Source organism: Chiloscyllium plagiosum, chromosome 4 (assembly GCF_004010195.1).
Source record: "Chiloscyllium plagiosum isolate BGI_BamShark_2017 chromosome 4, ASM401019v2, whole genome shotgun sequence".
In the NCBI taxonomy this organism is placed as follows: Eukaryota; Metazoa; Chordata; class Chondrichthyes; order Orectolobiformes; family Hemiscylliidae; genus Chiloscyllium; species Chiloscyllium plagiosum.
The window spans coordinates 37,362,004-37,387,026 of NC_057713.1; the positions used below are offsets into that span (position 1 = coordinate 37,362,004).

At 40.0% G+C, this 25,023-nt stretch overlaps 1 protein-coding gene across 3 annotated transcripts in view; it reads right to left on the reverse strand.

Moving 5' to 3' along the window:
• dhx30 (DEAH (Asp-Glu-Ala-His) box helicase 30) overlaps window positions 1-25,023 on the reverse strand; it is an 88,174-nt gene that overhangs the window by 8,860 nt on the left and 54,291 nt on the right. The window contains exons 13-18 of one of the 3 annotated variants that reach the window (XM_043687996.1): window positions 24,214-24,295; window positions 22,970-23,163; window positions 14,672-14,831; window positions 7,584-7,741; window positions 2,934-3,037; window positions 405-544 (exon numbers count right to left, since the gene is read on the reverse strand). In XM_043687996.1, coding sequence (XP_043543931.1) covers window positions 405-544; window positions 2,934-3,037; window positions 7,584-7,741; window positions 14,672-14,831; window positions 22,970-23,163; window positions 24,214-24,295 — 838 coding nt within the window. Of the gene's footprint in view, window positions 1-404; window positions 545-2,933; window positions 3,038-7,583; window positions 7,742-14,671; window positions 14,832-22,074; window positions 22,214-22,969; window positions 23,164-24,213; window positions 24,296-25,023 lie in introns of those variants that run through there. The other 2 variants (XR_006311373.1, XM_043687997.1) reach the window with 2 other exon arrangements.

Genomic DNA, 25,023 nt, shown 5'->3' on the forward strand with positions numbered 1-25,023 from the left:
CTCTTGGCTTGATGGCAATGATAGACTAAATTATGCTATTCTCCTCTAGTTTAGGGACACACAGGCCAACGACAGATTCCCTCTGTCCAAAGCTCAAATCAGTCAACATGGCAGAGTTCAGCAACTTTGGCAGAGACTTCTGGCACAAATATTTCCTTCTATTTGCCTTCATGGAATCTAACAGCATGTTTGCTTTGCAGGAATAGCTTATAATTATAACTCAGATTCCAGACGCATGAAAGTTTTGTGTTTTAAAAACTATGTTTTAAAAGTGGGTTTTCACTCAATCATCCATTGGTAAAATTTGTTGGGATCTCTTCAGAGTCTGTTGCTGAATCATGTGCTATTTTATTGAAAGTATAATGCAGCACCCCTCCCCTCCCCACCACTGCCACAACACTTACCTTTGATGTCAATGTCACAATCTGGAAGCATTAACAGAGTCAATGGATGGACCATGGAGGAGTCACGAACAAAAACGTTCCCATTGGATTTCACAGCCGTGAAATAGGTCAGCCAACGACTTTTAAAATATTCCTCATTCCTGGCAATGAATGACAAAAATTGTATTAACACAGTAGGGGAAACACTGCTTACAATCGTTCCTGACAATGACATGGGATGAAGAGGCAAGAGAGAACTCCATGCTCTGGTCTGAATCAGTATATTCAAAGCTGAATATTGCTGAACACAGATACAAGTTGTTGAAGCTGTGCACCTTGCAGTCATTAGGGCAAGAACAGGAATGCCAAATTTCAAGCGATTACAACAAATTATACTACAGGAGAAAAGGCTGCTGGTTGGTTGACAAGCTGACTCTGATTCTCCAAAACACTGCCATGGAGAAAACAACAGGAGACATGTAACTACCAGATAATTAACAAAAAAAGTGCAGAGCCTGAACATTTTCATTGGTTTGCAAAAAATATAATGCTGTATCTGATGTTATGCAGTTTATAGTAACTATATATGAACCACATTCCAAGCTCAACCGATTATTGTTTCTTAGTGCAGCACTAAGGGAGTAATTTTGTTTCAAATTTTGAATGCATTGGCTGGTTTAATACAGTCTGTACTCGACACATTACAAACAAGCAAAGGTAACATTGTTTGACTCAATCAGCAATTCACTGGGACATCCACCTATATACCTGGGAATGTTCTAGCAATACATTTCATACACAATGTCGCTCAATTATCTGCTGGGCTGAACGTCTTTATGAAATTATGGCAACATCTTGTCATGGAAATACTATTTCTGTAGCCACAGCTCAGCAGCAATATGAAACAGCCTGTTTGGCTTCCACATGTTGTGCCTTTCCAGGTAAATTTGAGATTGACTGGGAACTTCAGGTCCAAATGTGGCAGTATTTAGTCTATCTGCAAGTTTATGCAAAACTCAGAACATAATGATTTGATCAGGATAACCACTTTCCCACAGAATAGATTTAAGCTATTCCTGTGTTACGCTTGCAAGCTCAGCAAATGGCCAGAGCTCTCCTGACAGAAGTACTCAAATCAGTATTATAATGTGTGGAGCTGAATGAATTCCACATTGACCAGTGAAGTAAGCTTGCTGTAGATAGGAGTGGAGGATGCTAAGTCAGTCCAAAAAGGTCTTCTACCTACCACAGAATTACACAATGTTGTGTATGAATCTTGGTGCCAGCACTGAATGCAGCGTACAAAGGCTATACATTTCCACAAATGGCTAATTGAATCAAAGGACATGTTGCTTTGGTTGTTTGTATTATGTAGAGTAAAGACCACTTAAACAGCCCATAGTTGCAAATTCCAAACCATTTACTGAGAAACATGAATTTGCAATTGAGCAGCATTTGCTGAACAATCCTGAGTGCATCAATAGCTATGCCAATGTACGATTTAAAGTGATCAGTCAAGTTCATAACATAATTGATGTATCCATGCTAGAAGTAAATTGAACCTTGTATAGGGACGTGTCCTCAGCAAACAGAAGCAATATGTTCAAAGCTTGCATTTTATTTGAATTACCTGATAGCTTGGACAGTCAGTTTTGTCTATTGTTCTTTTTTTCCCATAGCAACACCTCCCCAATCAAAATCAATTTACCAAAAATCAGCATCCTTTTCCTTTACAGTACAGGGTGTTAGGATTGTTTGAAATTTGGTATTAAGTTTGATCTGATACATGCAAAACAAAAAACTTCAGAAACATGAGTCTGATTTCAGCAATATTCAATCTTTGGTGACATTCTGAGCAGATTGTGGAGATTTAGTTTAGTAACTTCAGAATAACAGCAATTTCCTGTAGCAAGTAGGGATACTTTTACCACCAGTTTTTACCACTGAGTAGTTTGCGAGACTATTTCAGAGGCCTTTGATGTGAGGCTGGGGACTCGAATCACTAAAAGGTCAGAACGTAAAAGAATAAAGATTTCTTAATTTTCTTAAGTATATTAGTGAATTAATTTGACAGCTTAATGACCACTCTTCCTCATTCTAGCTTTTCATTTCCAGACTTTTAAATTGAATTCAAATTCTCAAATTGGCATGGTGGGATATGAACTCCCATTCTCTGGATCTCCCAGTTTAGTAACATAACTTTTACTCAACTGTACACATCTCATTTGATTTTCTGACTCAGGGGCCTTATCAATAAAATGAGAGCTATTTCTTTTAGTTGTAATAATTGCATTCACCCATTTTCCCCTTCCCATACCAGTCCAAGGATTAGTAGGAAGTGGAGAAAGGACCCACTGCTCAGCATATTTATTATCAAATATTTTGTTGAATAAGAAGCAATTAATTTTGCAATAATTTGCCCTAAATGACAACATCCATGCTTCCTAAAGCTTTGCATTTAAGTAGCAGCACTAACGATCTTCTAACATGAAATATATCCTCTAACACCTCTTTTCGCGCATGTATGCACATACACACATCAAGGCTTGCCTGTTCACTGTAGATCTGTGCAGCAATACCTGCCCACCTTTAGTACGGTAGACCAGGCTGTTAGGTTTGAATTTTCCCTCTTTGGTAACTTTTCCATGTCTCAGCTACAAACAAAAAGGAGAACAAAAAAAAAGCTTGTTAAATAGGTTAGTCAGTCCAGTTCAAAATGTAGGAATAGGTGCTAACCAGTCAGCTCTTTAAGCCTGTTCCATGATCCTATTAGACCTCGATCGATTAGTAACAGTAGTAACACACTGTCTTTGGGGAGACTTCCAGATTTTCTCTGTGTTAAAAAGATGCCTCATTTCATTCTCAAATAATGTTGCTCTAATTTCAAAGTTGCATACATTACATTACATTACATTACAGTGTGGAAACAGGCCCTTCGGCCCAACAAGTCCACACCGACCCGCCGAAGCGAAACCCACCCATACCCCTACATTTACCCCTTACCTAACACTACGGGCAATTTAGCATGGCCAATTCACCTGACCCTGCACATCCTTTGGACTGTGGGAGGAAACCGGAGCACCCGGAGGAAACCCACGCAGACACGGGGAGAACGTGCAAACTCCACACAGTCAGTCGCCTGAGGCGGGAATTGAACCTGGGTCTCAGGCGCTGTGAGGCAGCAGTGCTAACCACTGTGCCACCGTGCCGCCCACCGTTGCGTCTGCGTATTCTTCCTTCTTTCACAAAAGGAAACAGCTTACCTCCATCTATCCCATCAAATACCTTTAGCATCTAAAATACCTCAATTTGATTATCCTTCAATCTCCCAAACACAAGTAAATAAGTCAAGTTTATGCAACCTATCTTCCTTGTATCATTTTTCACTGTTTCGTTTGTTAATCCACACAATCGTCATCAGTTTTCTGCTTTTTTTTAGCTCAATATTAGGAAGATAAAAGGCATTGCCATTTTCAATTCCACCTATACATTCTACTCCCTTGTCAATGATTCATTCATTTATACATACATACATACATGTTGGCATTCACTAACAGAAGTTGAGCTCGTGCACCATGTACTAAGATCACTAATAATCTTTTCACCCCTTGCTTAGCAAGAATCTATGCACCTCCGCTTTAAAAATATTCAAAGACCCTGCTTCCATCATATTTTAAGGAAGACAGCCCCAAAGACTTGTGTCCTGCAGTGAAAAAAGTTTACCTCTGTTTAAACGGATCGCCATTTATTTTTAAATGGTGACCTCTAGCTCTAGGTATTCCCACAAAAGGAATCATCCTACTCCTCAGCATCACAGTGAATCAAATCATTCACAATCTTCAACACAGTTTAAAACCCAGCATCTTTTCTATCATCGACTGATCACTTGACCTTCCTTTATATTGTCCCTCCACTGCTGTACCAAAGAACATAGAACAGCACAAGAACAGGCCATTCGCCCCACCAAGACTGAGCCGACACATGATGCCTTTCTAAACTAAAAACCTTTAGCTTCTACATGGTTTGTATCCCTCTACTCTCTGCCAAAATGCCTCTTAAAATGTTGCAATGTATCTGCCTCCACCACCTCCTCTGACAACACATTGCAGACGCTTATCACCCTCTGAATATAAACCTGCTTCTCACACCTTTACCTAACTCCTCTTATCCTAAATCTGTGCCCCCTAACGATTGACATTCCTACCCTTGGGAGAAATATTCTAACTATCCATTTTATCCATGCTTCTCATAATTTGGCAAAATTCTATCAGGTCAGCCCCTCATCCTCCGACACTCAAATGAAAACAAACCCAGTTTGTTCAATCTCTCCTCATAGCTAATAGTCTTCAAACCAACAATTGTCCACAACCATTCTCAGTTCTCTTGAAATTTTTACTATGCTCCTCCAAGTTCACAATATTTCCAGGTTTTGAGTCTTCTGCAAATTTTAAAATTATGTCCTGTACACCCAAGTCCAGATCATAAAAATGTATCAAATCAGCCATCCTGAGGATTGAGCCCTCCACTATCACCTGATGAAGGAGCGTCGCTTCCGAAAGCTAGTGTACTTCCAATTAAATCTGTTGAACTATAACCTGGTGTTGTGTGATTTTTAACTTAATCCTGAGGAACCTCACTGTTCCTACATTCATCAGATGCAGGAACAGAATTAGGCCATTTGGCCCATCAAGTCTGCTCCGCTATTTGATCATGGCTGATATGCTCCTCAATGCCATTTTCCTGCATTCTCTCTAGAACCCTTCAACCTTTTACTAATTAGAAGTCTGTCTAATTCTTCCTTACATTTACTCACTGTCCCAGCAGCCACTGCACTTTGGGCTAGCAAATTTGACGGATTCACAACCCTTTGGCAGAAGCAGTTTCTCCTTGACTCTGTTTTAAATATGCTCCCCTTTAACTTAAGACTGTGACCTCCCATCCTAGAGGAAGCATCCACTCTACATCAATTTTATCCATACCTTTTATCATCTTGAATACCTCAATTTGACCTACCTCATTCTTCTAAATTCCAGAGAGTACAGGCCTAAACTGTTCAACAATGTCCCTTCATACAACAAACCCCTCATCACTGGGATCAAGCAAGTGAACTTCCTCTGAACTGCCTCCAATGCTATTACATCTTTCCTCAAATAAGGGACCAAAACTATGCACAATACTCCAGGTACAGTCTCACCAACGCCTTGTATAGTTGCAACAATACCTTTATATTCTATTCCTTTAGCTATAAAAACCAAAATTCCATTCGCTCTCTTTATTATCTGCTGTACCTGTATGCTAGTTTTCTGTGACTCATGAACGAGTACACCTACATCCCTCTGCATCGGAGCACCTACAGTCTCTCCTCATTAAGATAATAGATCGCCTTTCCATTTTTTTCAACCCAAATGCATGACCGTGCACTTATGCACGTTAAATTCCATTTGCCGTGTTTTGGCCCACTGTCCTAACCTATCTGTATACCTTAATTCAAGCCAAAAAAAATTGTTTATTATTACTATTACCTGTCACTCAATCATATCCATGATGCCATTAGATTAGATTAGATTACATTACAGTATGGAAACAGGCCCTTCGGCCCAACAAGTCCACACCGACCCGCCGAAGCGCAACCCACCCATACCCCTACATTTACCCCTTACCTAACACTACGGGCAATTTAGCATGGCCAATTCACCTAACCTGCACATCTTTGGACCGTGGGAGGAAACCGGAGCACCCGGAGGAAACCCACGCAGACACGGGGAGAACGTGCAAACTCCACACAGTCAGTCGCCTGAGGCGGGAATTGAACCCGGGTCTCCGGCACTGTGAGGAAACAGTGCTAACCACTGTGCCACCGTGCCGCCCCAAGGCCTTGTTTTATTCCAAGGCCTTTATCTTTGCTGACAAGCCTGTTACATGGAACTTTATCATACATCTTTTGGAAGTCCATGTGTAGAACAATAACCCTTTCTCAACAAAAAAAAATCAATTTAACACCACTTCCATTCAATAAATCTATACATGCTCTTCTTAATGAATCCACATTTAAGTATGTGAATGTTAATTTTATCCAATTATCATTTCTAAATGCTTTCCCATCACTGAAGTGAAATTGACTAGTCTCTAGTTGCTGTGTTATCTTAAAGTCTTTCTGAATAAAAGTATTACATCTGCAATATTCCAATCCACACTACCAGCACCTAAGAAAAATTTACAACTTCAGCTAATTCCTTTCAATTTCTCTCAATATCTTTGGATGTATCTGGTCTGACGCTAGTGACTGAACTTTAAATACAGACAACTTTTATAATAGCTCCTCTGTCAATTTTCAGTCCATTCTATATCTCAACTCTCTCCTCTTTAGCTATAACTTGGCAATTACTTTTTACAATGAGGAGGATTTTTTTTCTTCCCCACTCAGAGTTAAGTGTCTTTGGTATTGTCTCTTCCAAAGAGCAGTACTGGTGGGTCACTGAATACTTTTAAGGCAGAGGCAGATAGATTCTTGACTAAGAAGGGAGTGAGAAGAAATCTGAGTAGGTGGAATATGGAGTTGAGGCCACAATCAGATCAGCCACAATCTTATCGAATGGTGGAGAGGCTGAATGTCCTCAGCCTGCTTCTAATTCTAATGTTTAGATGTTCCTTGATAAAGACAGGTGCCAAATGGTGGGCCGAAGGGCAGGGCTTGTTCCTGTGCCATACTGTTCTATGTTCTCTCTTACAAACTTAATATTTTAGTTTTCTACCTCCATGCATTAATTCCTTTTTGGTTCCTATTGAGCACCAGTCCACATTTCACACTTGTATGTGTGAAGATGGCTATTAGACTCTGCTTGTTAGCTGCAAGCTTCTTCTCACACACTCACCCAGCTTCTCATGAACTTTTTTATTTCCCTCTGTGAATGTTCTACAGTTAACCTGGTTCTCACTTGTACTAAACAAACCCATGTCCCAGCTCTGCCAACACTCCCTTCCTTAACGGTTCAGAAACATGCTAATCAGGAAAGTTCTCCTGAGGACACCAGAAACTCCACTCTCTTCCCTCTACACAGCTACTACTCTCTATATCTCTCCTGACTTTCCTTATAAAAATTTGTGACTTTTTTTACATTAAATGATATTACACAAACATAAGTAATTACTATACTCTGATCAAGCCATGCCATGCCTGAACTTGGGGCTTCTCTTTCTCACCTGGATGAAGTTTGGGTACAGGCCAGCCAATAGCACACCTTTAATCAATTCTTCCTCCCCACTGCACTGGTTACACAAGGAGTAGGAACTTGTGCAATCTGAAGGATTCGACACCAGGAATGCATTGTAAACGTTTTCAGAGAACTGCTGAATTAATCCTGGATCAACACAGCACAAGCAGTCTCAAATTAGTGTATGAAAATAATGAATAATAATTCTTATATTTATATTGCAAAATTAAAGTACAAATTAAACTTGTTAAAATGACTAAACCTAAGGGACCTAATGAAAAGTGAAAACTAATGTATTACAAATATTCCAAACTTAGATAGAGGAAGCAGTCATTGGTCCATGCAGTCAGCCTGATAGCCTACCTTTTTAACCCCATACTTCCATCACTTCATTCAACACCCTTCAATACTCACCTTTACTCACTTTATTTACATTTTATTCTGTATTTGCACAACACTCATTTTAGTTAATTCAACTGAAATCTGGTGTCTTCATCATTTTGGATTCCCACTTCTTTATTGTTTAAATTTAAACACCAGCTTTATTGCTTTTGTCAATTGCGCCATTCAGTATTTGGAGCTCAGCCATAGAATCATTCAGCACAGAAGAAGCCCTTGGGGCCACCAAGTCTGCACTGACAAAGCACTATTCTAAATACACACTAGTCCCACTTTCCAGCACTTGGCTATTAGTCCCTAGGTAAAACATCTCCAAGACGAGCACCCTCACTCAAAGTTGGGATACATATAACCTAACAAAGCTCTCCAAATGAGTTCCAAACAGCTGTGAAGACTAGATCTCTTGGGGAAAATTTTAGACACAAACTGATGAACAAATCCCCAATAGTAATGCAAGATGCAGTTTATAATTGCAGAAAGTGTGCAACGTTTCCTACAAGCTGTGTCTAGGATCACAAATGAATTTTGTTTAATACATTTCAATATAAACATCAAAAATAGGAAAGGGAGTAAGCTATTCAGCCCTTTAAGCCAGCGCTTCCATACATGGCTGATCATCAACTCAGTACCCTGTACCTGCTTTTTGCCCCAATACCATGTGATCATTTTAGTCCTAAGAACTACATCTAACAACATCTCAGCCTCACTGCACCATGGGCCAGCTTCAATTCCACGATTGTCTGTGTGGAGTTTGTACATTTTCCCTGTGTCTGTGTGGGTTTCTGCCCGGTGCTCTGGTTTCATCCCACAGTCCAAAGATGTGCAGGCTACGTGAATTCACCATGCTAAATTGCCCCTGGTGTTCAGACATGTGTAGGTTAGGTGCGTTAGCCTTGGAAATGCAGGGTTACAGAGAAAGGGTAGGAAAGTGGACTGGATGTGGTGCCGTTTGGAGGGTCAGTGTGGACTTGTTGGGCCAAATGCCTTGCTTTCACATTGCAGGGGTTCTATGATATATCTTTAAAATATTTAAGTAAGTTTTGCCCTCAACTATTTTCTGTGGCAGAGAATTCCCCAGGCTCACGACACTCTGGATAGGAAATTTCTCATCTCAATCCTAAATGGCCTCCTCTATGTCCTTGGACTATGACTCCTGATTTGTACTCCCTACTTATCAGGAACATCCTTCCTGTGTTTACTCTGTCAAATTCTGTTAGAATTCTAGGTTTCTATGAGGTAACTATTGTGAATAGCTGGGAGTCCGATCCCTTGTCCCTGGTACCCCACTAGCTGCCACTTGGAAAATGACCCATTTATTCCTACGCTGTTTCCTGTCCCAGCCGGTTCTCTATCCATGTCATACACTATTCCAAAATATCATGCACTTCAATTTATACACTCTCCTTTATGGGATCTTATCAAAAGTCTTCTGAAAATCCAAGCAAACCACATCTGCTGGATCCCCCTTGTCAACTCCATTAGTTATACCCTCAAAACTTTCCTGTAGATTTGTCAAGCATGATTTCTTTTTCAAAAATCCATGTGGACTCTGTCAATTCTGTCACAGGTTTCCAAATTCCCTGATAGTAAATCTTTTGTGATGGATTCTAGCATTTTCACTACTAATGATGTCAGGTTAACCAATCTATAATTCTGTTTTCTCTCGACCTTTTCAAATAGTAGAGTTATGTTAGCTACCTTCCAATTGGAGGTGGACATTGAGGAAGGTTATCTCAAAGTAAACGGGATCTTAACCAGAGAGCCAATGGGCCGAGGGCTGGAGATGGAGTTTAATTTAGATAAGTGTGAGGTACTGCATTTTGGAGGGACAAATCAGGTCAGGACTTATACACTTAACGGTAAGTCCTTGGGAGTGTTGCTGAACAAAGAGACCTTAAAGTGCAGGTTCATAGTTCATGGGCGGCACGGTGGCACAGTGGTTAGCACTGCTGCCTCGCAGCGCCAGAGACCCGGGTTCAATTCCCGCCTCAGGCAACTGACTGTGTGGAGTTTGCATGTTCTCCCAGTGTCTGCGTGGGTTTCCTCCCACAGTCCAAAGATGTGCAGGGTCAGGTGAATTGGCCATGCTAAATTGCCTGTAGTCTTAGGTAACGGGTAAATGTAGGGGTATGGGTGGGTTGCGCTTCGGCGGGGCGGTGTGGACTGGAAAATTGAAAATATATAACATTTCACTGTGAAATAGATACCTGAGTTTTGGTTGCTGTTCTGACAACAATTTGAATTTAACCAGTTTAAATTACTAAACCCCAATTGAGTTTGAATTTATTCTTTTGCCAACATCGAACCAATGAGACAATCCGATGTTGGGGGTATAAGAATATAGACATTTTGAAAATTGGAGAGAGCAACTGCCATAGAGAGAGAGAGCTAACTGCCAATACAACATCTTGCTCCCCAAGAAATTGGGAAACACTCTCTATCAAAAGGTACCTTTTCATATGAAACATACTCACAATAAAAAGAAAGACAACAACCCAGAAAGATCCAGAGTGAAGACACAGAAGAAGATAGCAACTGTGTGGTTTTGAAATTAAGTTGACGTAATTTTAATAAGTGTATAATAGGAACAGCATATTGTTATGGAGTTAGAGGCAGATAGTAAGCAGTTACGAAAAAGGGGGGCTTGGAGTTGTGAATAGCTGTTGTTTAATATTCACTTTTAGAGCTATACCCTCAAAAACTTCCTGTAGATTTGTCAAGCATGATTTATTTTTCATAAATCTATGATAAATAGACTTAATTAAATAGTGAAAATTAGGAGTTCTCTGTGACTCATATTTAAACAGATTACGAGGCGAGGCAAGGTGAGCTTTTCTGGGTGCTTGGGTTAATTACAGATTAGTTCGCCTGTGTCGTAACAGATTTGGGGGCTCATCGTCCCAGATTTGGACAGATCGGACAGATTTGGGATACGAGAGATCCCAACAGATTTGAACACTTGCCAATTAGTGATTTAGATTTTTAAATAAAAGTTAGGTTACTTGCGATTGGTTAAATTAAAAGTGAGTGAAATAGCTCTTAACATTGCTAAAGAGGTTCTGGGTGCTTGGTTTAATTAACAGAGGGGTTCACCTCCATGTCATAACAAGGAGGAATTTGGTATGCTTGCCTTTAAGAGCTTATGCTCGAAATGTCGACTCTCCTGCTCCTCAGATGCTACCTGACCAGCTGTACTTTTCTAGTACCACACTTTTTGACTCTATCTCCAGCATCTGCAGTCCTCATTTTCTCCCTTATTGGTCAGAGCATTGAGTATAGAGTTGGAAGGCCATGTTGTAGCTAGACAGGACATTAGTTAGGCCATTTTTGGAATATTATATGCAAGGATGTTTGAAACTTGAAAGGGTTCAGAAAATATTTACAAGGATGTTGTCAGAGTTGAATGGTTTGTACTTATAGGGAGAATCTGAATAGACTAGGACTATTTTCTCTAGAGTGTTGTTAGCAAGAAATGTAAAAGGAGACCTGAAATGTTTCTCTCGATATGCAAATCAGTAGAGATTGGTAAAACCATACATGGATCCTTAAGGAGCACACAGTTAAAATTATAATGGGGAATGAGGAAATGACAGAAATTAAATAATTTGTATATACTTTCATGGTAGAGAGTACAAAAGAAAAATCAGAAAAAAAATGAAAAACCTAGGGTATAGCAAGAATGAGGAGCTTAAAGACATGAGGGCAACTTTTAAAAAGTACTCCAGAAATGAATAGGACTAATTGGTGATAATTCACCCGGATTTGATGAGCTCCAACCCAGAATTTGAAAAGAAGCAGCTGCAGAGACAGTAGATACATTCATAGGAATGCAACTTGGGCATTAGCACTACTCCACCATTCAGTAAGATCTTAATTCATCTGATTATGGTCTCCACTGCACTTTCTTGTCTGTCCCCATAGTCCTTTACTACCTTGTCTAGCAAATTTAAAACTTAACAGCCTTGAATAAATAAAATGACCCAGTCTCCACAATAAGAGCAATCCACAGACCTCTAGGAGAAATAAATTTTCCTCTTCTTTGTACCAAGAAAGACCTTTTATTCCTAAACTCCTAATTTTAGTATCCTAGAGCTATGGAGTCACACAGCATGGAAACAGACCCTTCAGTTCAACCAGTCCACACCAATCATAATCCCAAACTAAACAGTCCGCTTGCCTGCTCTTTGCCCATATCCCTCCAAACCCTTCTTCTTCATGTACTTATCCAACTGTCTTTTAAATGTCGTAACAGTACGAACATCCACCACTTCCTCTGGAAGTTCATTCCAACCACAAATCACTATTAAAAAAAAGTTACCTCTAATGTGTTTTTTAAATCTTTCTCATCTCACCTTAAAAATATGCCCCCTAGTCCTGAAAAGACACCTGCTATTCACCTTATCTACACCTCTCATGACTTTTAAAAACTCCATAAAGTCACCCCTCAACTTCCTACATTCCAATGAATAAAATCCCAGACTATCCAGCTTCTCCCTATAACCCAAACCTTTCATTCCCAGCAATATCCTGGTAAATCTTTCATGAACCCACTCTAGCTTGACAGTATCCTTCGTATGACGACCAGAACTGGATACAGTACTCCAGAAGAGGCCTCACCAAGGTCTTATACAACCTCAACATAACATCCCAATTCTTATACTCATCAATCTGAGCAATGAAGGCAAGCGTGCTAAATGCCTTCTTAAATAACCTGCCTACATGTGACGCAAACTTCAAAGAATTATGTACCTAAATCGCTCTGCTCTGCAATACTACTCAAGGCTTTACTTTTAGTTGTCTAAGCCCTGCCCTGGTTTGTTTTACCAAAATGCAATACCTCGCATTCATCCAAATTAAACTCCATCTGCCACTCCTTAGCCCATTAACCCAATCAAGATCTCTTTGTAATCTTAGATAACCTTCTTTATTGTCCACCATACTACCAATTTTGGTGTCATCAGCAAACTTATTAACCATGCCTTCTATATTCCCATCTAAAGCATTTATTTAATGACAAACAAAACTAGACCCAGCACTGATCCCTGTGGAACACTGCTACTAACACAGCTCTAGACTCCCCCCAACCCAGTGAAAAGACTTTGCCTATTTATCCTATCCATGCCCCTCATGATTTTACAAACCTCTAGAAGGTCACCCCTCAATTTGCGACACTCCAGGGAAAACAGCCCCAGCCAATTCAGCCTCTCCCTATAGCTCAAATCCTCCAACCCTGACAACATCCTTGTAAATTGATAAAGTTTCAAAGATTATTGTATAAAATTAAGGATTGAATATAATAAATTAGTATGCATTGAGGTTAATGGATATAAAACACTAGGAATGAATGAGCCATTTTCAGTTTGGAGAAAGTGAGGACTGCAGATGTTGGAGATCAGAGTCAAAAGTGTGGTGCTGGAAAAGCGCAGCAGGTCAGGCAGCATCCAAGGAGCAGGAGAATCGACGTTTCAAGCATACGCCCTTCATCAGGAATTTTCAGGTAGGATTAAATGAGCCATTTTCAGGAGTTGTCAGGCTGCAATATTTGCAATATTCTAGGGACTGGAAAGATCAGTAGTTAGGCCTCAGATAGTTACAAATTATACTGAAGATTTGAATGAGGGGGCTGAGTGTAAATATTCAAGTTTGCTGATAATATCAAGTTAGATGGGCAAGTAATTGGTGGCATTGATACCAAGAGGTGACAATGAGATTTGGACAGGTTCAGTGAATACGCAAGAATATAGCAGATGGAATACAATTACCCACTTAGTATTTGAATGACAAGAAACAAGGAAACGTTTCCAATGAGACGAGACCTAGGTGTTCTTGCACACCAATCTCAGAAAATTCATATACAGGTATATCAAACAATTAGGAAGTGAAACAGTATATGAGGTTCTGTTGTCAGTGTTGGAGCTTGAAGGTAAAGAGGCTAATTGCAATTATTTAAGTTTCGATGAAAGGATTCTTGCTGCATAGTGGCAGTGTCTCGACCTCTAAACTAGAAGACTGTAGTTCGGATCCCACATGTTCCAAGGTGTGTCATGGCATATTTGAACAGGTTGATTAAAAATGCTCACCAGTTATTATTCAGACTACACCTGGAGTAATGCATGCAATTTTGGTGTCCTCATGCAAGGAAGGATATACTTGCCCCAGAAGTAATGCAATAGATTCATGAGACTAATTGTGTGATGAGGAGATTGTGGCCTGAGCAGAAATGGGTTGACTAGTTCCATATTTCTTGTAGTTTAGAAAGAAAGACAGATAACTTAAATGAATCTTATACAAGTCTTAAGGTTTTTGTCAGGTTAGAAGCTCAGAAAATGTTCTCTGACTGGGAAATCTAGAGCAGAAGTCACAGTTTAGAAAAAGGGGGTCAATCCTTTAGGTTGGAGATGAGGCAAATATAATCACTTAAAGCATTACAAATCTTGTGACTTCCCTAACTCAGAAAGCCACAGTTCTTCAATCATTGGGTAAAATCAAGATAGACGTTAAATAGATTTTTCGGCGCTAAACGAATTAAGGGATAAGCAGATGGTGTAAAAGCTTGAGCTGAGGTAGCAGATGAGCTTATTGAATGAGAAAAGGCACAAATGATCTACTCCAGCTCTTCTGCTCATAGGAAACTAATTGGTCACCTCTAACATGTATACTTGTGGCTGTCCAACCTACCGTGAATGAAGCGGAGGCTTGGGCCATATAGCATGTTCTCTTCTAGGTACTCTTTCTTGCAGTCCGCATCTCTCTCCTGCAGGACTTTCTTCCAGCCTTCAACAGCTTTAATAAAAGCCACATGATCACTTCGGCTGTCCCCACTCAGACATGCTTTTGCCTAAAGAACAAGGCAGAATCTGGATTTGTACAGGGACTTGCAAAGATTAGAGAAGTTGGGATAATTCTGGGATGACCACCTTATCAATCAAGAACATAGCTCTACCTTAAACATACTCAATGACTTGACCTCCACAGTCCTCTGTAATGAATTCCACAAATTAACTACCCTCAGGCTGAAGAAACTCTTCCTCATCGCAGTTCTGAAGGGTCGTCCCTTCATTCTGAGGTTGTGTCCTTAGGTCCAAGTCTCCTACTAGTAGATACATCTTCTCCATATCCACTCGATGCAGGCCTCTCAGTATTCTTTACGTTTCAATCAACCCAAATTCAATCCAAAATCACTCCTCATATGACATGCCCTTCATTCCTGAGATGACTCCTCTGGACACTCCAATGCAAGCATACCCTTCCTTAGATACAAGGCCCAAAACTATTCACAATAATCCAAATGTAGTCTGACCAGAGCCTTATATAGAGCCTCAGCAATAAATCCTTGCTCTTGTATTCCAGTCTTCTTGAAAGGAATGCCAACACTGTATTTGCCTTTCAAACTGCCAAGTGAACCTAAATGTTAACATTAATAGAATCCTGAATTAGGACTCCCAAATCGCCTTGTACTTTAGATTTCTGAAACCTTTCCACATTTAGAAAATAGTCTATGCCTCTATTTTTACTATCCAAGTGCATAACCTTACGCATTGCCCCACATTGTAGTCCGTCTACCACTTCGTTTTCCACTCTCAGCCTGTCCAAGTCCTTCTGCAGCCTCTGCTTCCTCAACACTACTTGCTCCTCCACTTATCTATGTAATTTACAAATTTAGCAACAGTGCCCTCAATTCCTTTGTCTAGATCACCAACGTATAACATGAATAGTTGTGGTTCTATAAAATTATGGTCACTGCCTGGTGGAGTTCTTCACCTTAATCTCCCTAATCACTTCTGCCCCATTACAAATCACAAATCCAGAATTGCCTGTTCCTAGTGGATTCTACCACAACCTACCACAATCTGATACATTCCACAAATTCACAGAATCCCTACAGTGTGGAAACAGGTCATTTGGCCCAACAAGTCCACACCAACTCTCTGAAGAACATCTCACCTAGACCCATTCCCCTACCCTAGAACTTGACATTTTCCCTGACTAATACAAATAACCAACACGTCCCTGAACATTTTGGTGAATTTAATATGCCAATTCACCTAACCTGCACATCTTTGGACTGTGGTAGGAATCACATGCAGACACAGGCAGAATTAGCAAATTCCACACAGACAGTTGCCCGAAGCTGGGATCAAACCCAGGTCGCTGGTGCTGTGAGACAGCAGTGCTAATCACTGGGCCACCATACCAGAATTCTATGAATTCTTTTTGTTGAGGTCCGCTACTAATCTAATTTTTCCAGTCCACCTGCATATTGAAGTGCTCCATAATTATGGTAGTAGTGCCTTTCTTCCCCACATCCTGAATCCTCGGAGGTCTGCACACAACTTCCATTGGGGTCGCTTTTTCTTATGAGGTTCCTCAACTCTATTCACACAGATTCTACACCTTCTAACTCAATAACATTTCTCGCTATTGATTTCTTTTCATTTCTTACCAACAAGGCAACATCCTCCACCCACACCCCCCACTCCACCCTGCCCTCTGCCTGTCCTTGCAATAGGACATAGACCCTTTGAAATTTAGTATCCAACCATTATCCCCATTTCCATAGCAAGAATTGACTTTACCTTGGTGAATGACCGAGTGAATCAAAAATATTGGTACAGGTAGTTCTTCTACAATGTAATAGTAGCATTCTTGTGCAACCCCACATTAAGCACTGTTTCTAAAGCATAATTTTTCTGTATAGTGTTGGCAATGTAATCGCATTACAGCTAAAATACATTTTTAAAGTTTGTGCTCTAGAAACAGTGTCCGCAATTCATCAATCGTGATACAGTTTCAGTTAATGAAACGCATGTTATAGTAGAGTGACCTGTATTGTAGAAAACAACAGGATTAACGATTCAGAGGAAAGGTAGCAGAGATTACAGTATGATTGCATTTTATATCTGGTTTGAAGGGGAGAAGAGAGAGATAAAGGCTAGCATTTAAAATTTAGAAAAGGGAAACTGTGTGGCTATAAAAGCTGAACCAGCTGAAATGAACTGGGATGTTAAACTAACAGGTAGATCAGTGGACAAGCAGTGACAGACTGGGCTATTTCCAAATACTGAGAATAAGCACATTCCTACTATAAATAAAAGCTCCAAGGGGTGGACTCTCCATCCGTAGTTAACTAAAGTAGTTAATGAGAAGATCAAAGTTGAGGAAAAAGCATACAATTGCGCAAAGGTAACAGGCAGGACAAATGACAGGTCATAATACAAGAAAAGGCAGAGAATAACTCAAAGGTTAATCAGGACTAATAACTTAGAGTATGTTGGAAAGCTGGCTAGAAATGAAAAAACAGATAGCCAAAGTTTTCCTAAAAAGGAAAAGGGGAAGTAAAGTGAGAATGGGAGTTAATAGTTAATGATAAAGAAATGACGGGCGTAATCAATAAGTAGTTTTCTTCTTTCTTCATGACAGAGGATGCAAAAATATCCCAATAAAAATGTAAATTTGGAGGTTGAATGTAGAGTGGAACTTAGTGAAATTATAATCACTAGGGAAGTAACACTGAGTAGTCCGATGGACCTGCAGGTTAAGCCAAGTCTCTAGATCCAGATGGATTTCATCCTAGGGTCTTAAAAAGAGGTGGCTAATGAGATGGTAAATGTGTTGGTATTAATCTTTGAAAAATCATTAGATTTAGGATAAGTTTCATTAGACTGGTAAATAGCAAATACAACCCCTCCATTTGAGAAAGGAAGAAAGCAGAAAGCAGGAAACTATAGGCGAGTGAGCATGATGTTGGCCGTGGAAGAGCTGAGGAGTTTATAACTGAGCACTGGAGGAACTCAGGTCACGAGGAAATTCTGCTTAATTAATTTACTGGAATTCTTTGAAGCATTCAACCCAAAGTTATACATTTTGGTGTAAAAAACTGAAAGTAAGAGTATTATGTAACTGGTGCTATATCGGATAATATGAATGTAAAAAAAGATCTGTATGCCCTTGTGCAACAGTCAATGAAAATCAACAGGTAGGTGCAGCAAACAACCAAGAGTTACTGCACTTTGTTGCAAGAGGATTTGAGCCCAGAAGTAGAGATACCTCACTGCAATTATAAAGGGCTCTGATGAGACTTTACCTGTGTATTGTGTGCAGTTTTGTTCTCCCTACCCGAGAAAGGATATACTTATCAATGGAGCACAGCAGAGGTTCACTAGGCTGATACTAGGATGCAGGGCTATCCTATGAATAACAATTTGGTTTGACTGGGGGTTTGTATTCATGAGAGTTCAGAAGGATGGGAGGAGATCTGGTTGAAACATAAAATTCTAACGACTGGGCCGACTAGATGCAGGGAGCTAAAAACAGAAATTGCTGGAGAAAGTCAGCAGATCTGGCAGCATCTGTGGACAGAAAGCAGAGTTAGCATTTCAAGTTAATAAGTTTGCAGATGACACCAAAATTGGAGGTGTAGTGGACAGCGAAGAGGGTTACCTCAGATTACAACAGGATCTGGACCAGATGGGCCAATGGGCTGAGAAGTAGCAGATGGAGTTTAATTCAAATAAATGTGAGGTGCTGCATTTTGGGAAAACAAATCTTAGCAGGACTTATACACTTAATGGTAAGGTCCTAGGGAGTGTTGCTGAACAAAGAGACCTTGGAGTGCAGGTTCATAGCTCCTTGAAAGTAGAGTCGCAGGTAGATAGGATAGTGAAGGCGACGTTTGGTATGCTTTTCCTTTATTGGTCAGAGTATTGAGTACAGGAGTTGGGAGGTCATGTTGCGGCTGTACAGGACATTGGTTAGGCCACTGTTGGAATACTGCGTGCAATTCTGGTCTCCTTCCTATCGGAAAGATGTTGTGAAACTTGAAAGGGTTCAGAAAAGATTTACAAGGATGTTGCCAGGGTTGGAGGATCTGAGCTACAGGGAGAGGCTGAATAGGCTGGGGCTGTTTTCCCTGGAGCATCGGAGGCTGAGGGATGACCTTATAGAGGTTTACAAAATTATGAGGGGCATGGATAGGATAAATAGACAAAGTCTTTTCCCTGGGGTCGGGGAGTCCAGAACTAGAGGGCAGAGGTTTAGGGTGTGTGGGGAAAGATATAAAAGAGACCTAAGGGGCAATATTTTCACGCAGAGGGTGGTACGTGTATGGAATGAGCTGCCAGACGATGTGGTGGAGGCTGGAACAATTGCAACATTTAAGAGGCATTTGGATGGGTATATGAATAGGAAGGGTTTGGAGGGATATGGGCCGGGTGCTGGCAGGTGGGACTAGATTGGGTTGGGATATCTGGTCGGCATGGACAGGTTGGACTGAAGGATCTGTTTCCATGCTGTACATCTCTATGACTCTATAAGTCCAGTAACCCTTCTTCAGAACTGATACAGGGACATTTTCTCTGGTTGGGGAGTCGAGAACCGTGGGACACAGCGATGAAGAAAAACCTATTTATTCAAAGAGTAGTGAACCTGTGGAATTCTTAACCACAGATGGTTGTGGAGGATAGGTTACTGAATATATTCAAGAGATAGACAAATTTTTTTTAGATTTTAAAGGTATTCAAGGAGTATGGGAAGGAAACACAATATGATACTGAGATACAGAATCAGCTACGATCATACTGAATGGCGGAACAGGCTCACAGAGCTGAATGGCCTACTCTTGCTCCTGGTTTCTATGAGTAACATGCACTGTGGAAGCATGTTGACATTCTGAACTTACATTTGCAGAAGATATTCGTCAAGGTTCCGCATATTAAGCAATTATGCAAAGTAGGATCGCTGTTATATGGGGTAATAACTGGTTGGTTGTCAGAAAGCAGTTTCATAAACTCTCACTTGGGTTTGCAGTGTGATAAATTTGCATAGGCTAGAAACCACATATCTCGACACACAGGACTCTATTTTACGTAGACAAAATGAATTCATCCATAAATTAACTCTTTTCAATTAAAAAAGGATCACTGAAATTGCCAACCTCTGTTGCATCCCCATTACAACACCATGATCAATCAGAATCTATTAGCCTTTTATGAGAATTAAAATTGACAATTAACTGTTCTTGGTGCATTTCCATGCTAATGATAGCCCAACCCAACACCCTCTTCTCAAGCCGATCATTCACTTAGGAGAATTTAAAAACTTATATTTTGAAATAAAAAGCCTTGTTGAAGATCAGAGGGTTGCAACTGCCAGACACACAATAGTAAAGGCTGACAATTATAAGCTGATCCATAAAATTAAACCTTTATCCCATCACACCCAAAAAAAGGATGCAGTATGGGAGATTGAAAGGCAGTAGCCAGAGCAGAGAAAGGAAAGTGAAAATCAAAGGTCTAAGTTTTTCCACTGTAATAAAGTAAGGCATCTTTGTTTCGAATGCTTTAAGTTTCAAGGGAAGTCAATGGGACTTATTGTGGTTCATAACAGAGTCTGAAAAGGGACCTCAACAGGAAAATATAATTGATCAAATTAAAGCTTTAACCACATCTGGGAAATCAGAGGCAAATACTACAAGGAACATCTCTCAATTTGTTTTAAAACAATGCAGCTAAACCCCTAACTATATTAAAGTATACAGGAGTCACTCAAACTCTTTTGCTGAAGGAAGATTTAATTTCTTTCCAGAGAGTTCAATGAAAGATAAAGTATTAGTAAACAGAGTTAGCGGAGAGCGTATCCTGGTTTCATTGTACAAACTGAAATTGGAGTCCGACTTAATTTCTTAACTACTACCACAGGTCCAGATGTTATGAATTTCTGGATAGAGTTGACTACTCCTGGAATGACAACTCAGTGAATCTCAGGTTGAAGGAGTTCTGCAGTGCTATGACATGAAAAATTGAGTCTGATGAGTTAGTGGGAATACCCTCAGACTTACACACAGAAACCAAATGCACAAATACACACATATACCATAAGCATAAACATATGTGTACACCTCACACATAAACATACACCAATATTGTGTGTGTTGTGTGCACTGAAGGCTGTTTAAAGGAGGTTTACTTGATTGTTTTTATATTCAAGTACTGTGGATGCTTGAAATCTGAAATAAAAACAAACTACTGAAGAAATTGAGCAAGTCTGGCAGTAACAGAGGGGAGAAGAACAAAGTTAACATGAAGTCTGATATAACTTTGTCAAAATGGAACAGGGCTAGAAAATAATGGTTTTTATACTATTGATGAATGGGGAGGAGGAACAAACAAAACAAATAGTAAACACATCCAGAGCAAAAGACATAAGGAGTGCTAATGTTAGTGGAGAATAGATACTATTACAAAAGTTGATGCTGAAGGTTTGAATAATTGAAAATAAATTGGTTTTGCTGAAAGTAACCCCATGTAAAATCAGTGGGGTGGGGGGAGAACAGGAACCAAATAATGGAGTGCAGTCAAACTCAGAAGTTCCTGAGCTTAATGTTGAGTCCTGAAACTATAAAGTGCCTAAGGAGAAAATTAGATGCTATTTTTCCAGCTTGCATTGAGCTCCACTGGACCACTGCAGGCCTAAGACAGAAAGGAGATTAGCATGAGGTTAACACAAGATTACTTGATTAATACCTACAATAAGTGGGCTATCTTATGAGGAAAGGTTGAAAAAACTGGGTTTATTTCCACTTTGGTTTACAACAGTGTTAGAATAAATACTTGACTGGGTGAAGGAAGTGAATATCCTGTAGCCAAGTTTGCAATGACACAAAAATTGGTGGGATGCAAGTGGTAAGGTTGACAAAGGCGGGTATAGACAAATTAAGTGAGTGGTCATAAACCAGGCAGATGGAACATATGTGAGTAAATGTGAGCAAGATTAGAAAAGTTAAATATATTTAAATGGAGAGAGACTGAAGAAAGATACTGCACAGGGGGATTTGGAGAAGTCATATGTAAATCGCAAAAGCTTACATCTAAATTCAAGAGATAACAGGAAAGGCAGATGGAATGTTGGTGTTTAGTTCAAAGTGAATGAAGTATAAAAATAGGAAAACCTTGCCAAAACTATACAGAGAATTAATTAAACCACACCAAGACTACTCTGCACAGTTTTAGTCTCCTTACCTAAGACAAGATGTACTGACATTCGAGGCAGTCCAGAGAAGTTTCACTATGTTGACCCCAGGGATGGAGGGATTTTCTTATTAGTACAGGTTGAGGCTGTACTCATTGGAGTTTAAAATAATGAGAGCCAACCTTATTGAAAAAATTCTTAGATGGTGGTATGAGAGAGTAGTTGCGGAAATATCGTTTCCTCTTGTGGAAGAATCTAGGTACAGAGGGCATAATCTTAGAATAAGGCATTATCCATTTAAGAAAAAGATGAGGAATTTCTTCTCTTGGAGGTAGTGAATATGTGGAATTCTTTATTAGAGAGGGCTGTAGTGGCTGGATCATTGTTAACACAGATAAATTTTTAATCAGCAACAGAATCAATAACCATGGAGGAAAAGGCAGGAAAGTGGAGGTGAGGATTATCAGATCAGCAATGATTTCATTGAATGGCGGAGCTTGGGCATAGAGAAAGTTTTTTTTAATTAAAGAGGGCCATAAAAGAGGTGAGGAGTGGGTGGCATAATGGCTCAGTGGTTAGCACCGCTGCTTCACAGTGCCAAGGACCCAGATTCAATACTAGCTTGGGCCACTGTCTGTGTGGAGTTTGCACATTCTCCCCGTGTCTTAGCATGTTTCTGCTGGATCCTCTAGTTTCCTCCCATGATCCAAAGATGAGCAGGTTAGATGGACTGGCCTTGCTAAATTGTCTGCAGTGTCCAGGGATGATAGGCTAGCTGAATTAGCCATGATAAATGAAAGGTGGGGCATATAAAACAATGGAGATCAAAAACAGTGAAAAAAACATTATTCCTTCATCAGCTCCCCCAGTACCTCTAACATTAGCTCATACCTATACACCATCACAATCAAGGAAATACAATGATATGCTACATTCCACATCACAATAACAAGAAAATAATAAAAGATACGCTCAGATACATTTGCATCATCATTTGATCTCTTTTCCTACCTTCATAACTTCAGACCTGTTCAGCAAACTGTTCACAAATGGATCTCGAGTCAGACATGCAACAACTGTTAACACGGGGGACAGACAGCGGAAAATGGAGGCCATGACGATCGCCTTTGCCAGCCTGGGGTCTGTGGAGATGTGGGCCAGGCGCTGTCCGAGGGAAGTGAGAGATTCATATTCATCAAGTACCCCTGCAGTAAGACAGGAAGGGAGATATACTGTTGAATTTACCTCATGCATTTCTTTTAGTAATACTACTAACATCATATATTACTGAAGTGTGTTGGATCTGATGATAATAATTAATGCTTCTTACATCTGCAGCATTAGAATCAAGAATTTCTCTGCTCTCTATTGTGAAACATACTGACTGAAACAAAGCTTAATTGCCTCAAGTTTCACTCATACATGTAACTTTGCCTTACTAGACCTTACAATGTGAGAGAAATTTCCAAACAAACTTGTACTCCCCCGACATTCAAATCCTCTTGAAAGCCTCATTGTCACTTCATTGATGTCAATTTCAGTACCTCAACTCTGGCAAAGATCCAGACTCAGGATAGACCAGAGATCAAAATTTGGTCCTTTAGTTCAGCATAGCTTAGAAATGAAACTGCACTTACTCACTCACTTAATAAAAATATTCCTTTTGAATTAATTTGTAGTTGAAAACAACAATCACAAAATCCACTCCAAGCATGTTGTGATACTGAAGGAGAAAGACCTGTATTTTAGGGGCAACACACTGACTTGGCAGTGGCAATGTTTTAACTAATACACTGCGAGGAGAATTTTATTTTAAAAAGTCATGAATGAGCTCAACTGATTTTATTTTACAGATGGGATTCCTCTTGATACTGAGACCAATTCTAGTACAATCCTCAACTTCCATTAGCACAGCCAAGACAAGCAGAATCTCTCATTCTTCATGGTAAAAGGCTCAATGATCCCTGAAATGGGTTGAGAAAGCATGGCTATATCCTATCCAGTACTGCACAAAACTGCACAGGGGTCACATTTTTAGTGGGAACCCTGATCAACATTAATAAAACCAACTCAGCGCAGGATGGAAAGTAAATCTGCAAAGCTCCTGGTCAGTATGACTTAACATTTCATTAAGTCTTCTGTGCTATTAAGGATTAATGTAGAGGCCTAATTATGCAAGTTCTTTCCCAGACATGTTTGAACATGTTTTGCAGCACCCTTCCTCAGTGGCAAATTTCCAGACTTCTTGCACTCACCTATCTCCTGTAGTACCCGCACAGCCTCATTGACAGCTTTAGGATTTGGACTAGTCATTGCTTTTGACAGAAAATCTGAAGCCTGAAAAATTAAAGCGGGTGCGTGGGAAAGAGACCAAATTGGAAAAAAAAATTAAGACTCCATTTACATTTCCTCACGTAGATAAAAATACTTGCATTTATTCAGTACTTTTCAAAACACCAGACATTCCCAAAGTACCTTACAGCCAATGAAGCATTTTTTGAAGTTTAGTCACTGTTACAATGCAGGAAATACAGAAGTCAATTTCCACAAACACTAATGTGTTAATGGCTAGACAATTACTTTTTGTGACATTATAGAGGTAACGCCCATACACCTTTTCTGAAATAGTGTCATGGATTCCGAGATGTCCACTTGAGCCTGCAGACAAGGCTCGGTTTAACATCTCATGACAGCGCAGCACTGCAGTGTCAGACATGGCTGTTTTGCTCAAGTGCTACACCAGGATGTGAAGTTGGAACCTTCTGATTCAGAGGTGGGAGATACTGGTAAAAATTATTTCACCATACAGCTATACACAGGATTAGTGGACCACACTGAAACAACCAACCTAGATGAGAATGGGAGCACTGCGGCAGCAAAACTCAAGTTTAGCACTCTATGCTATGGACTGAAAAATCACCATGATATCTTCCAAGATCATCATCGGATTTAAATGAGAAACATAAATTCAAGTGTTGGTTCCTGCAGATGTTCTTGGTTGAGAGAGACAAACAGGGTTAACATTGTCAGTCCAAGGTCAGTCTTCGGAACAGAAGAGGGGTGGG